The sequence below is a fragment of the Ahaetulla prasina genome, chromosome 3, assembly GCF_028640845.1.
Source record: "Ahaetulla prasina isolate Xishuangbanna chromosome 3, ASM2864084v1, whole genome shotgun sequence".
In the NCBI taxonomy this organism is placed as follows: domain Eukaryota; kingdom Metazoa; phylum Chordata; class Lepidosauria; order Squamata; family Colubridae; genus Ahaetulla; species Ahaetulla prasina.
In genome coordinates, this window is record NC_080541.1 from 52,367,053 (window position 1) to 52,392,561 (window position 25,509).

At 40.0% G+C, this 25,509-nt stretch overlaps 1 protein-coding gene across 1 annotated transcript in view; it reads right to left on the reverse strand.

Annotated features, from left to right (window-relative positions):
- The window catches only part of ASXL3 (ASXL transcriptional regulator 3), a 137,364-nt gene that overhangs the window by 92,242 nt on the left and 19,613 nt on the right, over positions 1-25,509 (reverse strand). Inside the window, exon 2 of the mRNA XM_058176925.1 lies at positions 9,006-9,088. Within this exon, the coding sequence (XP_058032908.1) occupies positions 9,006-9,088 (83 nt within the window). The remainder of the gene's footprint in view (positions 1-9,005; positions 9,089-25,509) is intronic.

The following is a 25,509-nucleotide window of genomic DNA, read 5'->3' on the forward strand; positions in this document are numbered from 1 at the left end:
GCCTGAAAAATAGCCAAAGAGCCAGGCCATTTCCAATATGAATATGGTCCAAAAAATGGCCAAAAACAGGTCTTCGGGTTTATGGTGCTCTGGCACATGCACATGCATGCACGTTCCAGTTTGGGCACCCGGTACCAAAAAGCTTCGCCATCACTGATATAGGCTCTGAGAAGGCAGGATTCTTCTATCTTCATTTGCCTTGTACTTTGGAAAGACTGAAGAATGAAACATATATGACTGCTAATAGTATATGGTAGCTACAATTTTAGTTAACAATTACTTTAATCAGAAGCACAACTGTGCAGTGGGGGTAGAGAAATTGATAGGTGATCACATTACACCGGAGAAAATTTTCTTTGTCTAGCCATCATCCCATAAAACCTATCTATTTGGTAAACAGGAATGTTACTAAAAATGTGTCCAACTAATGCCAGAAGGAGATGTGTTCCTTCTAATTTTCCTAACTATGAAGAAATAATTAGTGATGGGAGAGTTTTAGAAAGCAAGATAGCCTATTTATTAATTTATTAAGTCTATAGAAAATGAAGACATGATCCAGGTAAAATTTTTGGACTAAAGTGGCAATCAGCAAGTCACATTAATTAAAATTACTATCTAAATTAGTATTCACATAAACAGATGAGTATTTATTTAGAAATAAATCCTAATGAATTGAAAAGGGTATATTTTATAATTTCAGATAAACATGTCTCGGAGTTCCATTTATGGCAAGAGAACAACAGATATTTTTGTTTTTCTGTAGCCAAACTGTACTGACTCTCTTTTATAAAGGTGTTAAAAAATAAATATTTTAATTTGTACTCTTTCTACATCCCAAACACATTCTTGAAAGGTTTAAGCATTGCGGATTCATCGCAAACACGTCTTCTCCGCCATAGTGATTTTATATAACAATTGTGGCAAACCCTTTGCACTGCTTAGTCATTTCCTTTTTAGTGTTGAACCTACAACGAGCCACACAGTTCAGGGATTGCAACTATCATATAGTCAGACCATGTATAATTGACAGTGGATTTTATTATAGATTTTAGTTGTTATTTATTATTTTATACTAGAATTTTTAAGTGAATATATACTAAGTGCTTTTATTTGTTCTGGTCTCTAGTCTAAGACTGTAATAATAAATTGTTGTTGTTGAAAGATTTAACAAAACACCCATCTTTCAGGAACCCGAAACTGTTACCTTAATAGTTATTTTCTTTCCAAATACAGGGAAAAATACTGCCCAGATGAAGATATTTTTACAAATGATTGTCATATCAGAAAATACATTTTAAAACAAATAAAACAATATATGACATGTGCGTATTACATGAATACGGAACACTTATTTCTGTGTGATTTTCCATTCAGGTTAACATGCAGATTTTATTTCTATGATTAGCTTTGATTTATAACCATATTTTGTGGGGCTGGGGGGAGGTTCCTGCTGCACTTATATTTGTGACCTAGGGAAAAAAACAGGCAACTAAGGAAAAGAATTTTAATATCTGATAGGCTTTTAGCCTTTCTTGTCCATTTAACTTTTTATTTGTTTATCGAAGTAAAAATTAAAAAGGAAAAAAAGCATCAAAAAGTAAGGAGAGAGGGAGGAAAAAAGAAGGGATGTAGTGTAATGGGAGATAAAAAGAAAAAGATACCGACTTCCAACTCTCTTTAGCACAGTAAAAGGTAACAACATTACAACCACAACTTTTTGCTTTTACACAACAATATATACAAGCCATTTCCATAACAATAAGCCAGTCTAGTTAACAAAAACAAAAGTTCATGTTTTTTCCCATTGTAAGCACAAAATCCAGAAGCAATTTCAAAATAGAGACAAAATTAAATATATTCTCTTCTTTAGATAAAAGAATCAGTTTAACCATCGGGGTATAATATATCATTCATTCTCATATTTTCAAATCTAGTCAATACTATTTTACAAACTTTGGGATATTGTTCAGCATTACTTTAAAAACCTGAGGACACGTGTATACATACATAGTGATTTTATACATACAAAATTAAATTGAAACTTTCTATCAGTACATATATCACACTTTTAAAAGTTCATCTCTTAGTAACTGAAACATTTAGGTCACTCCCTCCATCTTATCTTCATAGAATAGAGTCTTTTTCTTCTCAGGAGAGTCTATCAGATCTCTTTTCTTGAAAAAATTCTCAGCTTCCGATAGGCTTTTAGTCTAATTGGTTTCTGAACAGCAATAATGGAGGATTGAATTGAAAGGATTGAAATGTTTATCTATGGTGACTTTTTCACTGATATAGTAATTAAGTTCTAATTGAATATTTTAAGCCGTTTTCAGGCAGATCCAAATCTTCCTAAAACCATTCTTTAAGATTCCCAGTGAGCTTTTTAAACAAGTGAGGCATCCCTATCTATTGGACCTGATGGACTATGTGCATACTTCTTAAAAAAACTTTCCACTAATATAGCAGAACCCCTAAGCATAATCTTTGAAAAAGCTTTCACGACCAGTTCCCTTGGTCACTAGCCACGGTCATCCCTGTCTTCAAAAAAGGAGACCCCAGCCTAGTTGAAAATTATAGACCAATCTCTTTATGCTGCGTCACCTGCAAAGTAATGGAATCTATCATCAACCAATCCATTACCACCCACCTAGAAACAAACAACCTACTCTCTAATAAACAATTTGGTTTCAGAAAAAAATTATCATGTAACTTACCACTTCTTCACTGCAAAAACATATGGACTACAAATCTTGATCAGGGCAAAGCAATAGATGCGATCTACATAGACTTCTGTAAAGCTTTTGACTCAGTAGTACATGATAAACTTCTCCTAAAACTAAAATCCTACGGCATTTCAGGACCCCTCCACAATTGAATAACAGCTTTCCTGTCAAACAGACAACAAGTGGTCAAAATTGGCAATGCTCTATCAAATCCTGTTCCTGTCAAAAGTGGCGTTCCCCAAGGCAGCGTTCTTGGACCAACACTCTTCATATTATACATTAATGATCTCTGTGACCATATTACAAGTGATTGTGTTCTTTTTGCTGACACCAACAACAATACACCTATCCTTCAAAAAGACCTTGACTTTCTATCTGAATAGTCTCCAAATCTCAACCAGCAAATGCTCAGTCTTACATATTGGAAAAAAGAACCTAAACACTAAGTACAAGCTTGATGGACATTACCTTACAGATGACCCCCCACCCTGTTAAAGACCTTGGAGTTTTCATATCAAATGATCTAAGTGCCAAAGCCCACTGCAACTACATCGCAAAAAAGGCTTTAAGAGTTGTAAACCTAATCTTGTGTAGCTTCTTCTCCAAAAACACTACACTACTAACCAGAGTATATAAAACATTTGCTAGAATGTATTCTAGAATGTATTGAATGTATTCAATTCTTGAATACAGCTCGACTGTCTGGAACCCGTACCAGATTTCTGACATCAATACAATTGAACATGTCCAGAAATATTTTACAAGAAGAGTTCTCCACTCCTCTGAATACAACAAAATACCTTATGCCACCAGACTTGAAATCCTGGGTTCAGAAAATTTAGAACTACACCGCCTTCGACATGACCTGAGTTTAACTCATAAAATCATCTATTACAATGTCCTTCCTGTCGAAGACTACTTCAGCTTCAATTGCAACAATACACAAGCACACCATAGATTTAAGCATAATGTTAACTGCTCCAATCTTGATTACAGAATATATGACTTCAGTAACAGAGTTGTTAATGCTTGGAATAAATTACCTGACTCTGTGGTCTCTTCCCAAAATCCCAAAGCTTCAACCAAAAACTGTCTACTATTGACCTCACCCCATTTCTAAGAGGTCTGTAAGGGGCGTGCATAAGAGCACAAGCGTGCCTACTGTTCCAGTCCTATTGTTTCCTTTCTTTACATCCAATTAATATAGTTATTACATACTCATACTTATATATATGCTTATATATTATATAGTTATTATATGCTTATGCTTATATATATTGTGTGACAAAAATAAATAAATAAAATAAATAAATAAATAAAAAATCTTGTTCCTGGAATATTTTTGGTTTCAGTGTCTTGGGTTTTGTAATACAATCCAATCTGTCTAGAAAAAATGCCCACTCATACAAAGGAAAGCACTGCTCTTCTGTGCGGAGTAGAAGAATATTTAGAGGGCATTTGTCAGAGGGCTCTAATTTTAATGGACCCACCTAATTTTTAGACATATCTCTCTGATACAGCATCAAAGACTTGTTACATGACTTCTCTTCCCAGGCCAGGCAAATGGCCCTTGCTGGCACTGCTTCTCTGTTGTGTATCTGAGGCACCATACACTTGCTTTCCATCCCTGTTGAACCTTTCATTTGCTTTAGTCTCTTCTTTCTACTCTTTGTGATTCTTCTTCCTCTTTACACTTTTCTTTTAATTTATTTATTCCTGAAGTAATGACCCAACTCATCCTTAATATTTCATATGAATTGATAGATTGCAGTAACTCACCCAGCTCTAGCCAATGCTAGCTTGTCTTTTGCATTGAATCATGACTAGGTCCTTTTATTGTTTCTCCAAGCCAAGCCAATTTTCTGCCATTGACAGGGCTTTGGTACACTATCCACTTTTAAGTGAAAACTACAATCTGGAGTTACCTATAACCCCATGAATTATGATGAAGAAATCCTCAAAGTTTCATATTTATTAGGGGGCTTTGGAAACAGATTATGACTAAGAAACACAGATTTAGATTCTTACAGTATTTGACAGTGTTGGTTCTGTCATTAGGCACAATTACAGTTGTTGAATTTAAATGACTTCATACCAGTCTTTTCTCTGCCATTGTCTTTGCATTTACACCCAAGCTTGTGCTTTTTAGAAAATGAATAATTAGCAGCATGAGTTTATACAGGCAAAAGTGCAAATGAATATTTTCAGGTCTTCTGTAAGTTTAATTAAATGTTTATTGATTGCAGACTCTGCCTATTTTATTATCTCTTGTTGGGAGCTGAGTATGGGCCTAGTAACTAGCATTTTGGCACTGTCTGGTAATCACCCCATAAAATAAATTGCCTTAATTATTTTTATTAATGCACATTTATGCCTTTTCATCTTTATTTTTCAGTTTAAATAATAATTAAAACTACTTTGTCAGATTAAAATGAAATACAAAATCTGGTAAAACTCTATTTTAACAGGTTATAACAGGTGATAAACTTTACAGATATAAGACAATACATGTGGCCTCTGAATATTCTTTCGCCAGGAAAAAACAGGTGTTCTGTTTCTAACACAATTGGCAGTTTATACATTTCTACCTTATTGGTCTTATCTTCCATTTTTTACAGTACTGAATCGATCAATTATATTTGAAGTGATATTATTCCTAGAAGTGTTGTTTTAAAAATCCAATTAAAGACAAATTGTCTGTTAAAGACACTTTGTATTTTTATTCCGTTCCCATTACTTTTGTTTTTGGTCATTTCCCCTAAATTTAATTTCTCCATAATCTAATCATTACCATTGTCATCTGCATAGGTAAATATGGTAATTATCATGAGTAAAAAATACTTATTTTTCTAATATGACTAATAACAGACGTCAATGTGAACCGCTCCAATCTTGATTGTAGGAAATATGACTTCAGTAACAGAGTTGTTAATGCCTGGAATGCACTACTCTGTGGTCTCCTCCCAAAATCCCCAAAGCTTTAACCAAAGACTATCTACTATTGACCTCACCCCATTCCTAAGAGGTCTGTAAGGGGCGTGCATAAGAGCACCAGCGTGCCTACTGTTCCTCTCCTAATGTTTCCTTTGATTGTATCCAATTCGTATGGTTATTTCATGCTTATACTTATATATACTGTTGTGTTTGACAAATAAATAAATAAAATAAATATAGAAGAGTAAAAATATTTAAAATTGTTGTACATCACTTGATTTTCAAATCATATTTATATCACGCAGAACCCAACATATTTTGTATTCAGTCCTTGGATTTTTCTTATCCTAAATTCCCTGGCAGTTGTACCTAGTAGTGAGTGCACTTGTAAAACTTTTCATCTAAAATCCTGTATTTATTAGTATATAAATGTAATTGCTTCCCATATTTCATTACATACTCATTATATTCACCTACATTATATAAAGCAAATTGCATAAATATACAATCAATGGTTATATACTCTATTCTTTGTCTTTTAGAAATGCTACAATAAGATAAGAAGAACACAAACGTAATAGTCTTAAAGATATTTACACACCTGCTTCTTAAAAGTTCTCTTATCTGTACAGGATACTTTTATTTACCTCTTTCCTAGTTAATGAATATGTAATTGTATTAAACACCAACATATCAAAAGATTCAGTTTTGTAAGTTTTTTTATTATGACCATTATCTGACTTTTATTTTGACTTTCATATTTACTGTCTTGGGCCCTCCTTGGATGCAGGAGTCTTAATTCCACCAAAAGAAAGTTCCTAGGTAAGGCTATGGGGAGATAGGCCATAACTTTTGGTAAAATATTGTAGTTGATTGATAAGAGTATGCAGAACCCAGGTTCAATGAATTGCTTCTCCAGAGAAAGCCGAGAAAAATATCTGCAAAAATGAGAAACTGTTCCTAGTCGCAATAAACAATACTAAATTGAATACTTTATAACTTCTAAAGATATGCTTCACCTTCCCTTGAACTATTTCTGGATGGTGATGGTTGGTCAATCGAAAGCAATTTTATTAATTAATAATTAATAATGATTATCACCAGATATTGACTGTTACCCTGTGCAGTAGCCATTCATTAAGGGTAGACTTCAGATTTACTTGAAAAACAAGTATCTTTAGATAACCAGGTTGCACCAGATAAATAGGACAGCTTCCTGCCAATTTCATCTAATAAGATAAATAATTTTATTTATTTGTATCCTGCATTTATTATTTTTACAAATAACTCAAGGCAGTGAACATATCCAACATATACCTTCCTTCTCCTATTTTCCCCACAACAAACCTGTGAGTTGAGTTGGCCTGAGAATGAGTTACTGGCCGAAGGTTACCCAGCTGGTTTTTCATGGCTAAAATGGGATTTGAACTCACAATCTTCTCTTTCTAGTGTGGTGCTTTAACCACTAGATTAAACTGGCTCTCAATAATCCATTATGTTGATTTGAATGACAACACTTATGTATCATATTGATGAAATACATTGGCTCTGAAATATATTGTCACATTTTTTTAAAGGCCTGTTCTTACAAATTGTCTCAGAAATGGTATATGTTCTTTGAAGACAGGAAGGCAGGAATATGCCATCTATTGCTGATTAAATAAGATTTTTTATCTACAGGTGAAACTTGGAAAATTAGAATATCGTGCAAAAGTTCATTTATTTCAGTAATGCAACTAAAAAGGTGAAACTAATATATGAGATAGACTCATTACATGCAAAACGAGATAGTTCAAGCCTTGATTTGTCATAATTTTGATGATTATGGCTTACAGCTCATGAAAACCCCAAATTCACAATCTCAGAAAATTAGAATATTACATGAAATCAATAAAACAAGGATTGTATATAGAACAATATTGGACCTCTGAAAAGTATAAGCATGCATATGTACTCAATATTTGGTTTGGGCCCCTTTTGCATCACTTACTGCCTCAATGCGGCGTGGCATGGATGCTATCAGCCTGTGGCACTGCTGAGGTGTTATGGAAGACCAGGATGCTTCAATAGCGGCCTTCAGCTCTTCTGCATTGTTCGGTCTCATGTCTCTCATCTTTACGGTTGGGCAGGTTGCCAAGTCCTGCTGGAAAATGAAGTCTCCTGGTAGATGGCTGTGTTGACCCTGGACTTAATGAAGCACAGTGGACCAACACCAGCAGATGACATGGCTCCCCAAATCAACACAAACTGTGGAAACTTCACACTGGACTTCAAGCATTTTGCAGTGGGTGCCTCTCCATTCTTCCTCCAGACTCTGGGTCCTTGGTTTCCAAATGAGATGCAAAAGTTGCTCTCATCAGAAAAGAGCACTTTGGACCACTGAGAAACAGACCAGTTCTTTTTTTCTTTAGCCCAGGTAAGACGCTTCTGACGTTGTTTGTTGTTCAGGAGCAGCTTGACAAGAGGAATACGACATTTGAAGCCCATGTCCAGTGTGAAGTTTCCACAGTCTGTGTTGATTTGGGGAGCCATGTCATCTGCTGGTGTTGGTCCACTGTGCTTCATTAAGTCTAGCATCAACACAGCCATCTACCAGGAGATTTTGGAGCACTTCATGCTTCCTTCCACAGACGAGCTTTATGGGGATGCTGACTTATTTTCCAGCAGGACTTGGCACCTGCCTACACTGCCAAAGGTACCAAAACCTGGTTTAATGCCCATGGGATTACTGTACTTGATTGGCCAGCAAACTCGCCTGACCTGAACCCCATAGAGAATCTATGGGGCATTGCCAAGAGAAAGATGAGAAAGATGAGAGACATGAGACCGCATCCTGGTCTTCCATAACACCTCAGCAGTGCCACAGGCTGATAGCATCCATGCCACGCCGCATTGAGGCAGTAAGTGATGCAAAAGGGGCCCAAACCAAGTACTGAGTACATATGCATGCTTATACTTTTCAGAGGTCCAATATTGTTCTATGTACAATCCTTGTTTTATTGATTTCATGTAATATTCTAATTTTCTGAGATTGTGAATTTGGGGTTTTTATAAGCTGTAAGCCATAATCATCAAAATTTTGACAAATCAAGGCTTGAACTATCTCGCTTTGCAGGTAATGAGTCTATCTCATATATTAGTTTCACCTTTTAAATTGCATTACTGAAATAAATGAACTTTTGCACGATATTCTAATTTTCCGAGTTTCACCTGCATGAAGCATTTGCATTTCACTCATTAGAATTCTTTTCTAATCAATGATTCATAAACAATATGGTACTTATTGAAGTAGAAATAAAATAATATCCATAAATGCAATAATAGGGATTAAACTATATAAATACTGACCTTGTTTCTTTCAACCCTTCTTTCTGAATTACTTCCAATATTTGCTTTGCAGTCATTGGCGAATTGGGATGTTTTTCCAGTGCCTAAAAAGAAAAACATGCAAAAGAAAGTATAGTTATCAATTTACAGTTTAATTATTGTGGTATTATGTATTTAATAGGGTTTTTTTTAAAAATGAAAAACTCTACATTTTCTGTTAACTATAAAAGCAGTCGTAGCTTATAGCAGAGTTAGATTGTTACATCTATTTATATCAATTATTATTTAACATTATTTAATTAAATCTAAATAATTAAATTAAATTAATATTACTTCAAATATTAAATATTTTTTAACAATTTATTCTCAAATCACTGTATCATTTTCTTTTTCATTGTTTATTCTATTGTTCCTTTATATATCAGGGGAAGCATCTTAGTGGATTGCATAGAAAGATTCTTCACACAGCACAGAATAAAATATGAATTTTATGTATCATTAAAAGTACAATACATGATTTATATTATTTATATTTATAACATAAGATATATTATAAAATTCAAAAATATATAATTTTTATATAAATATAAAATATTTATATTTTGTTTATTTCTATATATGAGTAAAAATAGTTCAGTCCTGAACTATACATTCAGGACATACAACATACATTTATATGTTGGTCTTTGACTGCATTCAACATTGACTGCATTCACATTCAACATTTCAAGGAGGGAGGGAAGGAGGGAAGGAAGGGAGGGAGGGAGGGAGGGAGCCCTGTGCACCCTTCCCGGTCCATGCCATCAGTCCCTTCACACTCCCCGACTTGTGCTTTTCATTTTAGATACTGAAGTTATTTTAACATATTTTAGTGACAGAATGTGAAATAAAGTAGCAGGCAGTGGTGAGCTGGACCCTGTTCATACCAGATCACAAGAACCAATTGTTAAATTTTCTAGAATTTCACAGACTGATTGAAAGCGAAGCTGACTTAGGTAAGAGTATTATGAGAGCTGAGAGCAAGGCAGCAGTCGCCTAATAGTGAGGCAACAACAATGGAGCCAGCAGAACCAGTTGTTAAAGATTTATTAGCTACCACTGAATATAGGGAATACATGGGATTTCTGACATGGATCACTCTCACTACTACCTATCTGAGTCCCCGCTTATGCTTCTTGATTAGCTAGATTAACAAAAGATTTCCCCAAATTTATGGTACTCAGAGATGCTGGGTGCAAAGTTTGAGGTAGCTTGGGAATTCATGGGCCTCACCCAAATTATTGAGGGTCTGACTCGTAGTAGTGATTATATATTGTATATATTTTTGTCTTTGAACAGAGATGTGGACTGAAGTTGAGGGATGTTACGGTACTTCTCATAGAGTGATCAGTCTGGTTGCTTTTTAAACACAAAAAAGCAACCTTTGACAGGAAGGCAAGATCCATTTGATTCCTTTTCTCCAGGCACCCAAAAGACTACAGAGTTCAGAGGGCCCTTGGAGAAGCTTCTGAAGCTAAGGTACAAAGTTCAACTGGGGTTTTAGTCACTTCTTGTGATGAGTGAGCAGAGGCAGACTTGGATCGGATTGTCTCTGATGCCTCCCTACACATAGTTTCTGGAAGATTCTCAAAGGAACTTTTGGGAGATGAAACAGGACATATCTAGAGTATCCTTGGAAGAAGACAAAGAAAGCATCTTACCAAATACAAGAGGCTTCATTAAGGTCTGCATCATGACAAAAGCAGCAAAATATAGTTATTTTTCCACTGTGATTGCATCTATGAATTGCCATTTAGTTGTTGTGACCCAGGCCCAAGTAGGTAGTAGGAAACTCAGTCCGTGAAAAAACAAACAAACTTTATTCGAACAGCTGAAAATTTCTTCATTCCCAGCATAGTTTAACTAAATTAAAGCAAATTTCTCCCAACACAAATTCATCAGTCCTATCGCAAACCTTGGTCCAATTAGGCAAACTGCCAAAGGCCTTTCTTGGCAAACATTCAGAAGTCACAGATACAGAAATAAATGCAAGACGTAGACAAAGAAGAAGATGACGCTATCAATGTTGTTTTCCGGCAAAGCCCAAACACCATTGCTGTTCTGTTTTAAGCCTTATGGGAGGGGCCAATCTCTTGGCCCTACTCCCGAGTTGTCCTCTTTGCTTGAGCTGCTCTTGCCTTCTGGCAGTTCCTCTCATGCGTGCATTAAGAACAGGCTCCTCCTGTTCCTCTGCCTTACTAGTATCAGGCTCCGGTGTCCGCATCTCACTTCCTGATGGCCCTGGCCCCACCTCAACCTCATCGCTGTCCGACTCCATTGCCAGCTCCGCAGGCACTAGTGACTTTCTGCACATGAGTTCTGAAGACCTTTCTTCCTCCTTCAACACCCCACCATTGTCAAGAAGACTTATAAGCCTCTCTTGAGTTGTTGAACTAACCGTGACATGATGTTTTATTATATTGACATATGTTTTAATGTTTGTATTTGCTGATTTTATTCTTTGTGTATGTGTCCTGAGATGCATATTGATTGGACAGCTATATTAAATATAAATAAACAAACTTTGTCCATGAACCTATATTTAATATTAATGCATTCAAACTACATGCACGCTCTGTATGAGAAGAGCAAATTTAACTGAGGCTTGCAAAGTACATTCTCATAATGGATCATAAATCATTAATGATTTAGTAATGTAATTATTGGATTACTAATATATCCAGTGTTACCAATACAAAGTAACATAAGAAAAGTGATATTCATATAATTTTAAATTATATGTTTTGGATTCTAAGGATCTGATATTCAGTCTGTAGTGTCTCTTTTTTTAAAAAAACCTCTAATTTACTGTAAAATGCTTCACTTGAGAATCTGAATAATTATTGTTCCCACCTCCTTGAGCAGGGAAAACATGTTTTTTCTTCCACAGAGAAGGAGTAAACGATCTTTCATTCTTTCCCTTACTTCTTTTTTGCATGAAGAGAGGACTGCAGGATAGTGAGGATTCAGGGGCAAGTCATCTCAAAACATGAATTTGTTTTGCTATTCTTAAGGTAGATAAACATATAGATTTATCTCAGCTTATTTTGGTAAAAGTAAAAAAGAAAATATCTGTAACTTAAGAAATGTAATTCTCAGCAGTGATGCTTTGTCTGAAGAGGATGTACCTGAGATGGAATCATTGATAAAGTTTTCATAGATACTAAAGGAAACTACAGGTAGTCCTCGACTTACAACAGTTCACTTAGTGACCATTCAAAGTTACAAGAGTACTGAAAAAAGTGACGACCATTTTCACACTTAAGACAATCACAGCATCCCCATGATCACATGACATACATTCAAATGCTTGAAAACTGACTCACATTTATGACTGTTGCAGTGTCTGAGGTCATATGATTACTTTTTGCAACCTTCTGACAGACAAAGTCAATGAAGAAACCAGATTCACTTAACAACCAAGTTACTAATTTAACAACTGCAGTGATTCACTTAACAAATGCAGCAAGAAGTCATAAAAATGGGGCAAAACTCACTTAACAAATTTCTCACTTAGCAACATAAATTTTGGGCTCAATTGTGGTCATAAGTTGAGGACTACCTGTATTCAACTTTTTCTACGTTAGCCCTTTATGATCTGCAAGATCAGGAACAAAAAGAGTTGTTAGGAATCTTAACTTATTGTATTATATTGTATTATATTATACTGTAACAGAATATTGAAAGCTGGACAAAGTCTTCTTTAAGTTATACACAACACAATCAATGCAAAATTGTTTTGAATTTCTTTCTCACATGTTTTCTTAGCATGCAAATATCTCTTCTCTATCAATATGGCATTCTCCCTTATTTCTGAGTCAAACCAATATTCCATCATTCCATCGTCTAAGCCAGTGGCACCAGGGATCAGTTCCATGGAGAGGTTTTTCCGTGTGTGGTTTCATGTGCTGCCTGCATCTCAATGATGGGGCTTCACTTGTTTGTGCAGCCCAGTTTCTGGCAAATTGTGGACCGGTATTGGTCCTTGGACTGGGGATTGGGGACCCCAGAATCAGAATCATATTCCATTTCCTGCATATAAAAACAGGTCAGGCAATTCATAAAGATTGATAAGCCTGAAACGGGAGATTGAGATGAAGCTGAAATGTGATTTCATTCCCAGCGTAGTTCAACTCAAATTAAAACAAATGCCTCCCAACACAAATTCCTCAGTTCTATCACAAACCTTTGTCCAATTAGGCAAACTGCCGAAGGCCTTTCTTGGCAAACGTTCACAAGTCACAAAAATAAAGGCAAGATGTAGACGAAGTAGAAGATGAAGCTACCAACGTTGTTTTCCAGCAAAACTCAAACACCGGTGCTGGTCTCTTTTAAGCCTTATGGGAGGGGCCAATCATCTCTTGGCCCTACTCCCGAGTTGTCCTTTGAACTGCTCTTGCCTTCTGGCAGCTCTTCTCATGTGTGCGTTAGGAACAGGCTCCTCCTATTCCTCTGCCTCACTACTATCAATCTCTGGAGGCTTTGGAGTCCGCACCTCACTTCCCGATGGCCCTGACCTCACCTCAGCCTCATCACTGTCCAAATCTGTTGCCAGTAGCTACGTGGGCTGTTGACGGACCACAACGCTTTGGTAGAAAACAAAGAGTATTGTTTCTGGTGGCTATTGTCTGGTAAATCCAAAAGTAGTTCAGGGGGACAGGACTTGTGTGAGTATTTTAGATGGAATTTCTCATGACCAGTTTGGATTCAAGAGACTCCAAACTGAAAGACGCAGCTTGGGACATGCTGCATGTGTGCCTGGAAGAGCAAGAGAATGCCACTTTATAGGCCCTGAATGAATACCAGTCTCAGGAGGAGACTAGCAATCAAGCAGCAGGACTGACGGAGCTAGGAAACATGCAAGTCACGTAATGATGGGCCAGATTCTGATCCTCTCCTTATCCCTAGAATACATGGCATGGAATGTCAAGCAACACAAAGGCATTTAATGTGATTTCTTGCCTATCAAGGGCATTCCCATCCTTGGTTGCTTACATCCACAGTGGGCATTTTTAAGAACTATCATTGCTAGCAATTCTTTGATGGAAACAATTGCTTTGTTTACTGGAATTTTGCATTTGTCTCTAGAACCTGTTACTTGCTGCTCCTTTGAACCCAGGCTAGCTGACAACCCATATTTAAACTCTTGGACATCTGAACCATCACCTGAGCATCTATCTGCTTCTCCCCTTGATTCTTTAGAACTCTTTGTAGACAGGTTCTCTAGGAATTGGACAATCACACTACACAAACCTGAAATTTTGTAAATGGAGGAAGGGAACCAGCTAAGATGTGAACCCCAGTCTCCCACATTAAAAAACAGTGCTCTAACCATTACACTATTCAGCTGTATTATATGTGTGTGAGAGAGTATAATTATATGCTATCCTGTTGGCACCAATTCTTAGCAATCACATAGATTTTCTATAGGAGGAACATTGGCTTACCTGAAGGTTCCTTCTATGTACGCTGCATGAGAGTCCAAAGCAATGGGTTGTTAACTTCATCTGATTGGCCTGAGACTGAGTTGAATTTGTTTAAACACACCTCCTCTTCCTGTTTAGCTCCAGTTTATTAACGAAGAAACGGTATTGGAGAAGACGAACTCAATTTGAAAACTGGAAAAAACGGAACAATAATCTCCAGATCCCTGTATATAAACAAAAACAATAAGTGAAATAGGGAGGGGTTGGATTCTCACGCAGCGTACATAGAAGGAACCTTCAGGTAAGCCAATGTTCCTTCTCCTGTATGCTGCTAAGAGGGTCCAAAGCAATGGGATATACCCAAGCTAAATATCCCTAGGGCGGGAAAGGAAAGATTAGGAAGACTCAGCAACAGGAAGAACTTGCTGCAGGACCCTCCGTCCGAATGAGGCCTCGGCTGAGGCAAATTGGTCCATTTTGTAGTTTTTAATAAATGGCAAAGGAGAGGCCCACGTGGCTGCTCTGCAAATGTCCAAGATAGAGGCCTGGGTGGCCCAGGCAGCTGTGGTGGCTGCGCTGCGAGTGGAGTGTGCAGTGATGCGGCCTGGAAGATGGTGTTTCTGCTGGTCGTAAGCCATGGAAATACAGGCCTTTATCCACCTGCCTATGGTGGATGGGGAGACTTTGGTGCCCAGAGCCCTTGGTTGAAAGGAAACAAATAGGGATTCTGTCTTCCTGAAAGGAGCTGTTCTGTTGAGGTAAATACGCAGGGCCCTTTTTACGTCCAGCGTGTGCCATCGACGCTCCGATGGAAGCTTGGGATGAAGACAAAAATCCGGTAAGATGACTTCTTGAGACCTATGAAAGCTTGTGTTTATTTTAGGAAGAAAGGTAGGGTCTAATCGGAGAATGACTCGGTTAGAGTGAAAAATGCATAAGTCCTTCCTGACTGAAAGGGCAGCGATCTCGGAGATCCTGCGGGCTGAGGTTATGGCTATGAGAAAAGCGACTTTAAAGGTTAAGAGCTTGAGACTGGAGGAGCTCAAGGGTTCAAAAGGGGAAGACGTAAGCTTCTGAAGGACAAGGGTTAGGTCCCAGGTAGGGTATCTGTGTACCGGAGGCGGTCGCAGATTGTAAGCTCCCCTCAGAAAACGTCAGATACGGGGGTGTTGAGAAAGTGTGGAGGTCCCGTCACAGAATAAAACAGTGGCAAGAGCTGCAACCTGCGGGCGGATGGTGTTGGTGGCTAAACCCTTGTCCAATCCGTCCTGGAGGAATTGCAGGATATGTTTAATGGATGCAGAAGTAGGTACTATTCGATGTCTAAGACACCAGCGATGGAATGATGACCATGTGGCCTCGTAAATACGCGTTGTGGATGGGCGTCTAGAAGCCAGAAGGGTGGAGATGACCCCCATGGAATGCTTTTCTTTCCTTAGTATCTCCCTGTCAAGTGCCAGACGGCTAGTTGGTAACATTGAGGTTCTGGGTGGAGAATGGCTCCTTGGCGTAGGGAAATCTGATCCAGTGGAATTCGCCAAGGTGGATTGATGGACAGGCTCACCAGATCCACAAACCAACTCCGTCGAGGCCAGTAAGGGGCTATGAGGAGAACTTCTGCCTTCTGTTCCAAGATCTTTCGTATGACCCTTGGCAGAAGGGGAGTCGGGGGGAAGGCATAAAGAAGGCCCCGGGGCCACTGACATCGTAGGGCATCTGTTCCTTCTGCTCCTGGGGTTTGGAACCTGGAGAAGAACCTTGGAAGTTGTTTGTTGGTCGGGCTGGCAAAGAGGTCTACTATGGGTTGCCCGAATTTGATCGTGATTGTGAGAAACAGATCCGGATGCAGTTGCCACTCTGATTGATCGATGGTCGTCCTGCTCAGCCAATCCGCTTGTGTGTTGGCGACTCCGGATATGTGGGCTGCCTGTAGTGAGAGAAGATGTTTTTCTGCCCACAGGCCCATGGCTGCAGCCTCTTTCATCAATATGCGGGATCGGGTGCCTCCTTGGGCCTTCGTGGTAGTGTTGTCCGTCAGCAGTAGCACATGATGGTTTGATAGCTGCGTTTGGAAGTACCTGAGAGCTAGATGAGCAGCTCTCATTTCCAACCAGTTGATGTCGTTCTTGAGGTCATTGGGGGACCAACGACCCTGAGTCACCTGGTCTGATAGGTGGGCACCCCAGCCATAGAGGCTTGCATCCGTGGTGAGGACGAGACGGCAATGTTCCTGGAATGAGCAGCCCTTTGTCAGGGCTGGAGACAGCCACCACTGTAGAGACTTTCTGACCTTTGGGGGCAGAGGAATTCTGATTTCGGTATGGCTGTTGCCTGTTCTTTGGTGTGGGAGAAGTAACCATTGTAGGGGTCGTGAGTGAAGACGTGCCCAGGGCACGATCGACAGACAAGAGACCATCTTTCCCAATAACTGTGAGAGCAGTGAAAGTGGAACCCTCTTGAGTGCCTTTACCTTTTTTGTCGTGTCTCTTATGTTGAGAAGACGGTCTTGGGAAAGAAACACCTGGCAGGATCTGGTGTTGATTCTTGCTCCCAAATGGACAATTTCGGTCGTAGGCACTAGATGGCTCTTTGCTCTGTTGACCGAAAAGCCGTGATCCTGTAGGGATTGAATTGTTACCTGTAAGTCCCGTAACGCCTGCTGGGTGGAAGACGACAGAATCAATATATCGTCCAGGTAACATTGCATTCTTACTGGAATTGTGCGAAGGTGGGCCGCCACAGCATCCAGAATCTTGGTGAAGGTACGAGGAGCGGAAGATAGACCGAAGGGCAGGGCCCTGTATTGAAAGTGGGCTCTGGCATAACTGAATCTGAGAAAGCGTCTGTGAGCTGGTCTGATGGGTACATGTAGATAGGCCTCCTTGAGGTCGATGGATGTTAGATAGTCCCCTCTTCTGATGCTTCCTAAGATTGAATTGAAGGAGTGCATCTTGAACCTGCGATATTTGATGTGAAGGTTCAGTTGCTTCAGATCTAAGATGGCTCTGGTGCCGCCTGATTTTTTGTCCACTAGGAAAATAATTGAATAGAAGCCGGTCCCCTGGTGAGGCGTGGGAACCGGTTCTATGGCACTGATGGACAGCAGGTGTTGAATCTCGTCTTCCATTTGAGCCCTCTTGGTGGGTTCTTTGGGAATCTGGCATTGGATGAATCTCCTTGGAGGATTTGAATCGAATTCGAGGGAGAGACCAAGGGTGATGGTTTGCAGTACCCAGGCATCGGTTGTCGTGTGGGACCAGGTAGGGACGAACTTGGTGAGACGACCGCCGATGGGATCCTGACCGGGATAGTCATTTGTTCCTGCGATAAGGTCAAAAGCCGGATCCACGGGAGGGACGTCTGGTCTGGGATTGCCTGGTCCTGTCACGAAAGGACTGTCTGTCCTGAAACCTGTTAGGGGGAGGTTGGAAGAAATGTTGATAGGCCGGGGATTGGAACCCGGGATCCTGGGTGCGAAAAGGCTGTCTGAGGTAAGGAAGAGAAGGACGTCTGTCTGAACGTCTAGAGACGTAGGGAAGGATCTTACGTTTGTCTTTTCCCTCAACTAAAATAGGGTCTAGGGCTTCACCGAAGAGAGATCCACCCTTAAATGGGGCAGCCGCTAACTGCCATTTGGTCTTCATGTCGGCTTGCCATTGTCTGAGCCATAACAGCCTCCTGGAGGTGATGCTGGAGGCAAGGGCTCGGGATGCAAATTTTGCAGAATTAAGGGTGGCATCCGCAGTGTATTCAGCAGCCACTACCAATTTATTTATGTCCTGATGTAATCTGGAGTCATCCTGAGGAATCCTCTCCTGCATTTGTCTGAGCCATATCAAAGAGGTTCTAGCAAAGAATGAGGCTACTGTGGCAGATCTGATAGCCCAGGCAGCCACTTGATGGGTTTTGCGGGTGGAGAGTTCCGCTCTGCGGTCCTCCGTTCGGAGACCTTCTGCTGCATCTGAAGGTATAATGTTGGAGGAAGAAGCCAAAGTGGCAATTGGGGTGTCAACGGTAGGAACCTTGAGGAGGTCCTCAAGATCTTGATCCGTCGTATACATCTTTTTGTCTGAGCCACTAGGAGTAGGAATGGCACCGGGGTGACCCCATTGATGTTGGATGGTGTCCAAGAAGAGCTTGGGTGAAGGAATTACCTGTTGCTCTGAGACTGGTTCAGTAAAGAGGAATTTGTTGGGGTCTGATGGATCTGAAGCTCCCTCAGATTGGCGTAAGGCAACCCCCATGTTGGCTGTAACTTTTGCCTTGTGTAGTAATGTGTAGAAAAGCTCATGGCGAAAAAGGCCGGTGGGAGCAGGTTTGTCTGGGGCAGACTCTTCGTCTTCAGACAGATTATACTCTGCTATGTCTTCCTCCCCCAAAAAGGAATCCTCACTATGGTGTGAAGGGGTTGGAGAGCGTGTGCGCAGCGCGCATAGTCTGGGTGGGTGGCTATCAGAATGGAGTCTTTGGTCAGAGCTGCCCGAAGGAGATGGAGCTGGGAAACCTCTCTGAGTGAAGGCATTGTCAATGCCTTGAGAAATGGTTTGCATGATAAGATGACGTATATCCTGAGGAATGGCAGGATTACTGTCCTCTCTGTGGGAGACTCCCGCTGCTGTGGGAGTGAAGGTGGCAGAAGGTGCCTGATGTGGAGGCTCAGGCATGGCTCTAGAAGAATCTCCAAAAACTGTACAAATTGTTTCCTGGTTTTCTCCTGAACCACTAGGGATAGTGGGAGACCATCCAGGCTGATTTAATAGAGGAGAATCTTCAGTTAGTGGAACAGAAGTTTCCCTGCCTTCCTCTGCTAATCTTTGTTTTGCTTTATCAAATTGCCTATCCAAGGCCCGTTGTCTTCTGGAGGCATCTCTCTCTGCAGCAGCAGAGGTTTGGAGAGAAGTAGAAGACTTGGATTTGGTGGCAGAAGCCCTTGATTTGGATCTGCTCTTGTGAGGGGGAGGAGCCACGCTAGTAAGGTGTCCTTGGGAGGGTGAGGCAGAAGCCCGGGAAGGAGATAAACTGCGATCCGCCATCTTGGAAATGAGGCCTAGTGGTTATCAGAGGCCTTGGAATATATGCCCAAATAATATAGTGGCCCTGATCTGAGAATCCTGGAATAAGATCAAACAATAAGGGCCAGTTAGCACCAAGCTGACACCACAGCTGGATTCAAGCGTTCAAAGGCTGCCTGGGGGGTTGCTTGGGGGGGGGTGTCCCCAAATGGCGCGAAGCAGACACCACTGCTCCTATAGCGCCTTTTTTTCTGCAGCGTTGGCAGGGGGAACTAGTCTCCGACACCACGGATCTTTTTCTCCACCCCTGCAGGCGTGAAGCCGACACCACGGCTTCTCCTGCGCTCCGCTGGCCTCCCCTTACAGTTTGGTGAGGTCCAGCGATGTCCGTTCCTCAAACCGGCGATTCTACGAGGCTTGAGAGGCTTGGAATGTAAAAAAATGGCCGCCGGCCTTCGGGCGGCTCAGCTGAGCGGCGCTGGGCTGCGTGCGAAGCGCAAGCCTCTTTCCTTGCCACTCCGGCTCCCAGCAGTCAAGAAAAAAACAATTGGCACTTTAAAACTTTTTTTAAGAATTTTTCCTAATTTATTAAAGTCCTATGAGCTGATAAAAGAGTCAAAGGCAATGGAGCTAAAGGAGGTAGTCTCTCTATGGCCGACTGAGTTAATAAACTGGAGCTAAACAGGAAGAGGAGGTGTGTTTAAACAAATTCAACTCAGTCTCAGGCCAATCAGATGAAGTTAACAACCCATTGCTTTGGACTCTCTTAGCAGCGTACAGGAGAATAATTTGTTCTCAACCTAGTCCTTCATATCTTTAATTGGGGCATGTATTGCCACTATCGATTCTACTCACCTTACCGCTAGCCATCACCCTTTTCTATTCCATTCCACCTTTTTCTAGCATTATAGACTTCTCAGAAGAGCTAAATCTGTATCTTTCTGAAGTATGATTATTTGAGTCTAGTCATTTGGACTTCAAGTGAGAACTCTAGGTCGATTTGCTCAATAAGCCATTTGTTTATTTTCTTGCCTATCTAGGCAATTTTCAGGAGTCTTTTCTGACCACTAAATGCAAAAATATAAACATTTTTACTGTTTTATTTCTTCAAAGTGCAAGTATTGCCTCCATATAGGATCAAAAGGGAAGCAATTACCTGAATGATTCTGACCTGTGTAGGTATGGTTACATCAAGGCATATGAATATTTTTTTTCAAAGGTGTTCACAATTAGTCTATCAAGTAATAGTCTATAGTGCAGATAATGTTAATTCCATTTTTTAGGTCCTTGACCATTGTTATTTAGAGTTTTCAGATTATTTGCATTTTCAACAATCAGATCAGAGCACCGCTTATTCATGTTCCTTCTTCCAATTTGAAAATTACCATTTTTTCAGTTCAGTTCCTTATATTCCAAATATAGGTTTAATAGATAAGAAGACAGTATATGGCTTATCTCACTCCTTTGCCAATCTGGAAGCAGTTTGTTTTGTCATGTACTATTTTCAATCATTAAGATTATGATTTTTTCAAAATATTTGTAAGCTGCCCAGAGTTATCTTAAGATAAGATGGGCAGCCTACAAATTTTATCAATAAATAAATAAATGAAGCTTCATGTCCTGTTGATAAGTTTAGAGTGAGTAAAATGAATTTCTAAGCACATTCCACAGTATGACATTGTAAAAAAAAAGCCTTTTTATAATCAATGAAGCACATAAATCAATTATTTTTGGTATTCTATTGTTTTCTCAAATACTCAATATGATCAGCAATAATTATTTATTTTGATAAAGCTTACTTTGCAATTAGAGGTTGTTATATTGGCTCAGTTGACCTATTGTTTTTAAACATTTGGGAATTGGTGCCAACTTGATAATTTCCTTGTGGCCTCAGCTTTTCAAGAGCAGTGCCAAGTCAATTTTGGAATTCTATGCTGGTCAATATAAACTATCTGTTGTTTTAGTATAGTATGCTACTTAGCTCTGTCTTGAGGATATCTTTAATTAAATAATATAGGCCCTTTTATCCAGGTTAAGACAATGTTCCAATCACCTGTTTTCAAGTGTGCAACCATTCCTTGAAACTTGGGAGACTATTCCCTCCATAACCTGTGATGGAGTGACTGTTCTGAATAAAAGATACTCATTTAATTTACAAAATATTACAAGATTGGCAAGTGAAATACAAAAATGTAATTTGGACATCTCAGAAATATTGCCATGCATACATATAATTTATACTACTAAAACTTTTGTTGTGATGATCTTTAACTGTCTGTCATTTGCACCTCTATAACTGTCTGGTTCGGTTCTACAACCCAACAAGAAAGACACAGACTTCAGAGGATAATTAGAACTGCAGAAAAAATAATTGCTACTAACCTGCCTTCCATTGAGGACCTGTATACTGCACGAATCAAGAAGAGGGTCGTGAAAATATTTACAGATCCCTCACATCCAGGACATAAACTGTTTCAACTCCTACTCTCAAAACGACGCTATAGAGCACTGCACACCAGAACAACAAGACACAAGAAAAGTTTTTTCCCGAAGGCCATCACTCTGCTAAACAAATAATTCCCTCAACACTGTCAAACTATTTACTAAATCTGCACTACTATTAATCTTCTTATCGTTCCCATCACCAATCTCTTTCCACTTATGACTGTATGACTGTAACTTTGTTGCTTGCAATCCTTATGATTTATATTGATATATTGACCATCATTTGTGTTGTAAATTTTGTACCTTGATGAACGTATCTTTTCTTTTATGTACACTGAGAGCATATGCACCAAGACAAATTCCTTGTGTGTCCAATCACACTTGGCCAATAAAAAATTCTATTCTATTCTATTCTATTCATTCTAACTGGGTGAAATGGTGCATCATAAGGAAAGATTTTTTGTTAACTTACAAAGTGTATCCAAAATCCAGAACCCAGGACCCCTGAGGGAATGAAAATTGGGGAAGTTATAGTTACTTTGGTGCTACTGCTGTGCTACTGGGCTGCTGCTGCAGTCATGTGATTTTCATTTGCAACATTTTATGATAATTTCCCAGTCAGTCTCACAATTCCTCAGTCCTTTCCTAATCCAGCAGCAGCACATACCTGCTTGCTGGAAAGGGAAAGAAAGATGAGGAGGAGAGGAAGGAGGAACAGGGAGGAAAGAGCCCTTATACACCCTCCTTTGGCCATATTACTTCCCTATATGCCTTTCCCAACCCATCCAGCACCTTTTACACACCCTCAGACATCACCCCTCATTTATGCCTGTCTTGCATGCCTTCCCTGGCCCATGCAGCACTCTTGGCCACTTTTGAGACACCCCACCCCCCACTTACTGTCCCTATAGTGCACATCTTCCACACTCAGAAGCACCTGCAGGTACGCTTCCCAACCCACACCATCGCCATATGCCATCTCCATTCAGTGTGGCACCACTCATATAATCTTGCATCCTCCATGTATTTTTCTTGACCCATGCTGCCCTCTGCACACCCTATCTGACCCACATGGCATCTCTTAATACTCCTATGACTTCATACACCCTTTTTGACTTGTGTGGTCCTTGCACACCCTCTCTGATCCACACAGCATCTCCCATGCAACCCAGATACCCTTTCCATCTGCACTGCCTTCCTGTGCACCCTCCCTAACTTATGCAGCATCTCTGATATGCACCCACATAGCCTTCCCAACCAAAGCAATACTTGTTGTTCACCCTCACATACCATTCCTGACATACAGTTCTTTTCTCCCTTCCCCATCTGGTGGTAACCACTTACCTGTCTGTTGGCCTTGGACTTGCAACTTCCTCCTCGCTTTCCCACTGACTTTTTTTTTTTTGCAAGTTTCCCAGAAACAAAATAAATGGTAAGGAATTCAAGGAACAAAGGGAAGAAGGTAATCACATTGACAGGAAGAGAAAGAAAATGGGGAAAGTGCAGGGAAGAGAGAAACAGGAAGGGAAGAAAGGAAGAAAGAGAGAGAGGACAAATGGAGGAGGGAAGGGAGGGTGGAGAAGAGAAGAAGGGAAAAAGGGAGGGAGAAAGCAAGGGAAGGAAGAAGAAAGAAAGAGTCTGGGGATGGGGAAAGGAAGAAGGGGGGAGAGATAGGGAATGAGGCAAGAAAGAAAGAGGAGGGAGGGAGGGAAGAAAGGAAGAAAGAGAGAGGACAAATGGAGGAGGGAAGGGAGGGTGGAAAAGAGAAGAAGGGAAAAGGGAGGAGAAAGCAAGGAAGGAAGAAAGGAAGAAAGGAAGAAAGGAAGAAGAAAGAAAGAGTCTGGGGATGGGGAAAGGAAGAAGGGGGGAGAGATAGGGAATGAGGCAAGAAAGAAAGAGGAGGGAGGGAGGGAAGAAAAAGGAAGTAAGTAAAAAGGAGCAACATTGACAGAAGTAAAGTGAAGTGAAAGGGAGGGCAGGGAAGGGCAAGGGAAGAAGATTTGTGATGCTCCCTGCCAGCTTCCCACAAGGAAACTCAATGGGGAAGCCAGCAGGAAGTCAGAAGTCCCTCCTGCTGCTTTATTGCCCACTTTTGGTATATGTTTCTCTGTTAAATAAGGAAATATCTATGAAATGATGACCGGGTTATCTCATATATACTAGGACTGAGGAGAATGGAAATGGAATAGTGGAAAACAAAGAGTTTCTCTCTTCCTGCAAACAACTAAAAGCTGGCTTGCTTTTGTCCTCATCATGTTAGTATGTTTGGTAAAGTAATGTTTTACTTTTTACTTTATTTATGTTTTTACATGTAAAAACAAGGAATATTTGATTGCCATTGTACGAGTTCCCTCATTATAGTTGTTGAAAGGATGTTGGTTCATTATCTAAAAGAAGTTTTTCTAAAAATGGAAATGACTTCAAATTGTTATAGTAAAAATAGGACTTCTAGTTAATTCTTCCAACGTGGGAAACATAGCCTGGAATTTACCAAAGGGTAGTCATCATTTAATGATTCCAATTTTGACCAGAAACCTAGTTGTTATGCAAAGTGATCACTAAGTGAAAAATTGTGAAACTACAACTTTCCTTTACAACATTAGAAGGATATGACCCCAAACAACCAGGGGAGCCCAAATAGGAAAGTAAGTTTCTGGACTCCTGGCTCACAAGAAAGCCAGGTAAAAAGGCAAATTTCAAAGCCCTTGTTCCCCACTCCCTACACCCAACTTTGGGAATGCTCACTCTGGTACTGGGATAATTAGCAAGAGGAGATATTTGTATTTACATTCATTGGAGAGCAAGGAATTACAAGAGAGTAAGCAGGTCCACAATAGGGAATACATTTCGAAAGGAACGTGCTAGTGCAGGCTATTTGCCTAGCCTGCTTATTTGGTTTGCCTTAGGAGGCAAACAAAAGCCCTTACCGTGAAATTGATTGGGATCTTGACAGTGTTAGGTTCGAACCAGTTAAAGTTACAGAGCTGAACTTGTTAACTTGTTGTTAGTACTTTTTAGGGATTATGCCTCCTATGGAAAAAAGCGGCTCAGAAAGAGGAAAACCAAATGGGCAATCATTCTGCTCTGTCCAGGACAAATGGGGGGAAAAAGGTGAGGCACAGGACACTATGTGACTGTAATAGTGAACACATCAATCACTGAGAGAGAGAGAGAGAGAAAGAGAGAGAGAGAGAGAGACACTGCAAGTCATAAATGTATATATTGATTACAAAGCTACTTTTTCATCACTGCCATAACTGCAAAGGGTTGCGGTCTAAGACAGTTAGTAAACCAGGACCATCTGTATTGTTATGAAGTTCCTGGACCGCTAAGTATAGGAACTCTAGCATTCATTCACTTTTTTATTTTTTGCTTTCTGCCACTGGTTAACACTTCCCAACTCATCTCTGTAATCTTTACTGGTTTCTAATCAACCCTCTGTGTCTTAAACAATTTCATCCATCACAAGCTGGATGCAGTAAACAAGCAACATCCAGTAATCCTGAAAGTATTACTTCTCATAAGCAAAGTGTCCTCAAATGTATTGTACTTCCAGCAACATACAGACAACAGGAACACAGTAATGGCATAATAATCATAAGA